This window comes from Sesamum indicum, linkage group LG5 (assembly GCF_026168435.1).
Source record: "Sesamum indicum cultivar Baizhima isolate 11 linkage group LG5, ASM2616843v1, whole genome shotgun sequence".
NCBI classification, from domain to species: domain Eukaryota; kingdom Viridiplantae; phylum Streptophyta; class Magnoliopsida; order Lamiales; family Pedaliaceae; genus Sesamum; species Sesamum indicum.
This window is the reverse complement of record NC_142661.1, coordinates 474,655-480,211: the sequence shown is the minus strand read 5'-3', so window position 1 is coordinate 480,211 and position 5,557 is coordinate 474,655. Positions and strand designations below refer to the sequence as shown.

At 36.4% G+C, this 5,557-nt stretch overlaps 1 protein-coding gene and 1 long non-coding RNA gene across 2 annotated transcripts; one reads left to right on the top strand and one right to left on the bottom strand.

Moving 5' to 3' along the window:
- The first annotated feature begins 336 nt into the window (after nucleotides 1–336).
- LOC110011982 (uncharacterized) lies at nucleotides 337–1,507 on the top strand. The gene is made up of 2 exons (XR_002287072.2): nucleotides 337–1,127; nucleotides 1,223–1,507. It is a non-coding gene; the product is annotated as an uncharacterized LOC110011982 (long non-coding RNA).
- A 230-nt stretch (nucleotides 1,508–1,737) lies between these two features.
- On the bottom strand, nucleotides 1,738–5,288 carry LOC105162926 (uncharacterized). The gene is made up of 4 exons (XM_011081100.3): nucleotides 4,986–5,288; nucleotides 4,786–4,884; nucleotides 4,154–4,305; nucleotides 1,738–2,332 (listed from the first exon to the last, which is right to left on the bottom strand). Exons 1-4 carry the CDS (start codon nucleotides 5,157–5,159, stop codon nucleotides 1,942–1,944), a joined length of 816 nt encoding a protein of 271 aa, XP_011079402.2. The 5' UTR covers nucleotides 5,160–5,288; the 3' UTR covers nucleotides 1,738–1,941.
- Between the last annotated feature and the right edge of the window lie 269 nt (nucleotides 5,289–5,557).

Below are 5,557 nucleotides of genomic sequence, written 5' to 3'. Positions count from 1 at the left end.
AATAAGTTTAGAACTTTACCAAACGTATTTTTATGTAAGTTTGATCATATCTAACGGTCTGATCTGAATTTTGATGGTTCGATTAACCCATGTTGTTCAACAATGTGAGATGATAGTTGGATCAATGTTATACTAATATTTATCAATATATAAATTTTGCAAATTGTGAATATATATTAATTTCAACTATATCTATGTAATAATTTGATGATTCAATCTCATAATTTAAAATAATAATAATAATAATAATACATTAATACTAATACTAATAATAAAATAATAATAATAATAATAATAATAATAATAATAATACAACAAAAGTCAACACCCATCTCTTTCTCTCTCTTTTTCTCGTTTCTTCTTTCTTTTTCTTTCTATCTTTCTCTTTCTAATCTCCATTCTTTCTCCAATCTTTTTTCTTCCCCAAATCCTTAGAACCCTAGCCCCAAATCCATCTCTCCCTCCGCCACCGCCACCGCCAGCCACCACCCACCACTTCTCCTCCCCCTCTCCCCCCCCCCCCCCACAAGGAGAGAATTGCAAACTCTCTACAAGAAGAAAAAGATCCCTGCCAATATCACAAATGTCGCCGTGGCCGCGCTCTAAAAACTCTTCACATTGTTGAAGAGATTGAGGAATTTTTGCAGTCATGGGCTCAATCATGTCAATCTGAAACTGCAGAATCATCTATTGAGTCGCCGGTGACGTCGGAGGTAACATCTCCATTTGTGTATTTTTGGATGTGATTCGGGCAAATGCGGCTCGACTCGTCCGCCTAAGGCACCCTGGAGTGGTTCGCGTGGTCCAGGCGCTATAGAGCTGACGAGCTCGAGCTCGAGCTCGGGCTCAATTTCTCGAGCTCGAGCTCGAGTTCGAGCTTGGGAATGCAGTGTCGAGCTCGAGCTCGAGCTCAACCTGGGCGAGCTCGGCGAGCTCGAGCTCGAGCTCGAGCTTGAAGTTGCAGAGTCGAGCTCGAGCTCGAGCTCAACAAAAATGGCCGAGCTCGACTCGAGCTCGACTCGTTGCCACCCCTAGTTGTAATTCATCATGGACCAAGCGTACCATTTGCTCTTCTTGTATCACAAGGGTTTACTCCCCTCGTTCCAATGGTGGTGTTTCTTCTATAGGTGTGTGTTCTCCTCCAGAATTTCCTTCCAATTCGAATTTTAGGTATTTTCTTTCTCAATTTCTTACAGACAGCGGCAACTGATCTGGGTCGCAGGTCTTCAGCTACCTCGCGTCCTTGGAACTAATCCGGGTTGCAGGTCATCAACTACTTCACTTCCTTGGAATGGTTTTGGGACATGACAAAAAAACAAATCGTTAGGCTTGTTAGAGATCCACAGCTAAGACTCTCTGATGCCTAAGTCAGTAAAGAGGTTCGAGATAGAACAGAGCGATCTCAAAGTATTTAGTGTGGGTTCAGGTGTAATAAAATGTCTTCCCATAAATGAACTATTCATGAGGTATTTATAATATTTGAATGGGTCCACTTCCTTGTATATAAGGGGTCTAATTGTATTGTGCCACATGTCAGGATCCTACCTGATAGATTAGGAAAATCAATAGTCTCCGATGGGTGTTCTGAGTCGGATCACGAGTCCGGGTACGGTCCTGCAACCCGATCCGAAGCGAGAGGGCACGGATCTTTTGGTCCGACCCTATAAAAAGGGCCTATCTTAAGGGCATTTGCGTCATTTTAGTGATAATTTCCTCAATTATGACATACCCCTACGATCGTTGTAATCAACACTAAAATATATCGAATTTTGTAATCGCAATTTATTCTCATTACGTACACAAATTTGCGCAAACATGAATCATTTCAAATGACTACATCGACTAATTCCCTTATAAGAACCTGAATTATTTGTACATGTGGCCTTCAACCGTAAACATACTAATCAAGAACCACAGCATAACATTGTAATAAACCAAAGCTCAGCGAGTTTCAACACTGACGCTTCCAAGCCAAAATAACAACGGAATCTGAGCAGCAGCCGTGAACAGCAAAATGTAGTTACGTTTGGTCGAATTTTTCTCAAAACTTTGTACTTCCGAAATCAGTATCCTCTTCATAGTCTTCACCAGCAGCACTCCCATGCACAAGCTTTCCCACAAAGTTGCCACACAAAATAAGAAGTCAGCCAGCAGCCTAACAGCCACGATCACAGCTGCCCCGACGAACGTGTAGCCTGCATAAGCAACCATATCGAGCAATGGTACTTCTCCGCCTCCTAAAGAGTGGAGTGTGGCCTCCAGCAGCAGGACTTGTAGCAGCCAGCAGAGCAGTCCTGTGCTAAACTGTACCCCCAGGGATTCCGGGCTAAACCTGTGAAATGTTAATCACTAACCGATTCATATGATAGTCGATCGAGAGATGCTATGTATTTACTGCTCTTATATAAAAGTTTGGCAAAACAATAAGTCCAAATATATAAGTTACAAATAGTAACCTACAATGAATAATCTTTTGACAATTACAAGACCCTGGCTACTATAATTTTAAAAGTGGCCGGAATTTCTTGAGGTGAACAAAATGATTGTTTTTTTAGTTGAGATTTTTGCTGACTTCGCATTTTTTTTTTATCTTTTATCCTTCATATGTTTTTTTTTAAGTTTATATTTTTTAATTAATTAATTAAAGTTATATTTTATTATATAAATAATTAAATAATTAAATATAAAATAATATTTTATTATTAATAAATATATAATATTATATATATTAGATGTGAGAGAAGGGCAAAAATATAAAAAAAAAAGTATTTTTATAGCAAATTCGCAGTCAAGAGCGAGTGTGGCTCAATTTTTGTACGGAGAGGTTTTTTTGAACTTTATTTTATATCACAAGGAGGCTATTCGATACCTTAATTTTGATAGGATTTTTTTTAAACATTCCTATTATCACAAGGGGAGTCTCTGAATTTTTCCCAAAGAAAATATCGAGTTAGTAAAAAAGCCAAAATAAACGTGTTTCATTGTTTTTTTCTACGTCATTGCTTGTATGGCAAGGGATTTTCCACATAAGCACTTATGTGGTGAAAAGAATAAAAAAATGTGCCTAGTCAGCAAAAGCCCAAATATAAATGCCCCAATTTTATCCGTCTCAGCATTTTGCTACCCCTTTGAAAATTCAAGTGATCGGAGTCCTACAATTGTCAAATATTAATTAATTATAGGTTATTATTGATTATATCCCTGTATCTGGCGTTCTCGTTTTGCCACCCCCTTGTATAAAGGGCAATAAACGCAATTAAATCCATTTTAAACATATGTGTAATTTTTTTTAATAACTTAATCGAGTTCAAGCCAAGTTTGAACTTCATCAAAAGATAAGTTAAGTTCAAGTTTGATTTAATAACTAACAAATTAAGCTCAAATGAATTTTAACAATCAATTTCTAATAAAATATAGAACAATTTGATTATATTTTTTCAACTCTTAGTAGGTACTTCTGTTGGTCCCTTAAGTTGGTCATCAAGAGAGTAGTCTTTAAATAAGCACCAACAACCAATATTTTGAACGGACAGTACTTTCCCTATCCAAAATAAAGACTAATTAATACGATATATTTTAAAATTTAAGGTACTAAAGTGAAAAGAGAAAAATGAATTGTCCATTTTACCGTCAAAAAGTTCAAATTCTGCCTGATTTTCATCGAAAAGTTGTCAGAAAAACTATTTTGAAATAGTATATAAAATTTAGGAATGTTAGTATCAGAAAATGAAATTGAATGACTAAAGTGATTCTGAAAACAAATTTAAGAAAGTGAATTGCACTTGCAGAGTACTAAAAACAAGGGTGAATTGCAATTTATCCCCCTGTGACATTGAAAATGAGCACATTACCTCTCTATAAAAAAAATATAGCAATTTACCCTCCTATACTTTTTAAAATGAAGCAATTTACCTCCTTATACAGGGAGGTAAATTGCTTCATTTTAAAAATTATAGACGGGTAAATTATTGTGTTTTAAAAAATATAGGAAGGTAAATCACTATTTATTTTTTCATAAGCGGATAATTTACTCATTTGCAATATCACAAGGGGTTGTTTGCATTTTTTCCCTAACAACAATATTATTGAACTTAAAACTAAACTTGTATGAGCAAGAATTTTAGCATAACTAGCAAATTCAATTTGAACTTACTTTCCATTGATGCCCAAGAAGAAGCCAGCAAGAAGCACATAAGTCCCAAATGCCATCATGGGGATGTAGAGATCAGGAGCATTGATATCATGTATTGGAGGCTTAAATGAAAATTTCCCTCCAGCAGGCTCCACTGTTCTCATCCAGTGTCCCTGTCAAGTTTCAGTAAGCATAAGAAAAGTAAATAGAAGGCCAGATTACATTTTAGTCCCATAATATAAGAGTTCAATATTTTTTAGTTCTTTGTCGACACATTTTTAGTTATTTGCTTTACGAGATTTTCGGAGTGATCTTAGTATGGGGAGAACTCGATACATTTTGTCCTTCATTTTACGAAATTTTTAAAATGGTCCCAAAATTAAGAAAACTCGACGTATTTAGTCATCTGCTTTGCAAGGTTTATGAGACTAAGCGTCTCTCGTTTTCTCAATTTTGAGATTATTTTGAGAGTTCGTGTCAAAGTACGGGATTAAATGGATCGAGTTTTTCTATTTTGGAACCATTTTAAGAATTTTGTAAAGTCGAGGATTAAAAATGTTAAACTTTTCGAAACTAAAAGTGTAATTTCGCCCTATTGGAATGGAAATCCAGGTTGAAACTTGAAAATCAAGAACCCTAATTCCAGGTAATACCTTATGCAGAAACGGAAACAAAACCACCTTCAGCTTATTTTTCACGTAGTCGTCGTTCACTTGAAAGTAATATCGAGGATTGGAAATGTATCGGCTAATCTGTACATTTTCCAAAGAAATTAACAAAGAGCAAAACAAATCAGTGAAAATTGGTATTAACTGGATGACTCAATTTTCGGACAACTCAAAGAGTCTCTTACACTGCTTTGAACATACTCAGACCCTGATCCTAAGATTTTCTCCCCATACGCACCGAGTTCACCGCGGATGAGATCCGAACCAGCGACGTAGTTAAGTACACTGCCGAGTTGGTCGCTCTGATTGCAAGAAACGGGCACGAAAAATCTAGCTTGAGGATCGGATGTCTCGTACATGGTCAGAACTAATTTGGACAAAAAGCTTCAAAGAATTTGAGGGTTATTTTATGTAGTGTTTATGGTTTCATTGTGGAGTTCAGTTGAATTGTGACGGAAAATTCAGACAAAAACAGGAATTTTAATTTGTGCTGCAGTTAATGAGTCTCCATGCATTGATATTTCCGGCTTTTAAGACAAAAATATGGCTGACAGGTCGTGCTCAAAGGGCGGTGCCTGAGAAGGGGCAGTATTGATCAGTCGTGCATGGTCCTAAGTAACGTTTTCCGATGATATGGATCAGTTCATTCGTCTCAATTTAAGAAAAAATTTAAGTGTCAATCAGCAAATTATGAATGTTGCTTCAATTGACAAGAAAGAACTGTTTTTTGAAAAAATTGTGTGTTTAAATTTATAGG

Excerpts from the sequence above, each read along its gene's own strand:
- LOC105162926 (XM_011081100.3), bottom strand. The coding sequence starts at position 5,159 with ATGTACGAGACATCCGATCCTCAAGCTAGATTTTTCGTGCCCGTTTCT. Across the intron at positions 4,885-4,985 it reads CTGAGTATGTTCAAAGCAGT|ATTAGCCGATACATTTCCAA; the intron begins GTAAGAGACTCT and ends GAAAATGTACAG. Across the intron at positions 2,333-4,153 it reads TTCTTGGGCATCAATGGAAA|GTTTAGCCCGGAATCCCTGG; the intron begins GTAAGTTCAAAT and ends AACATTTCACAG.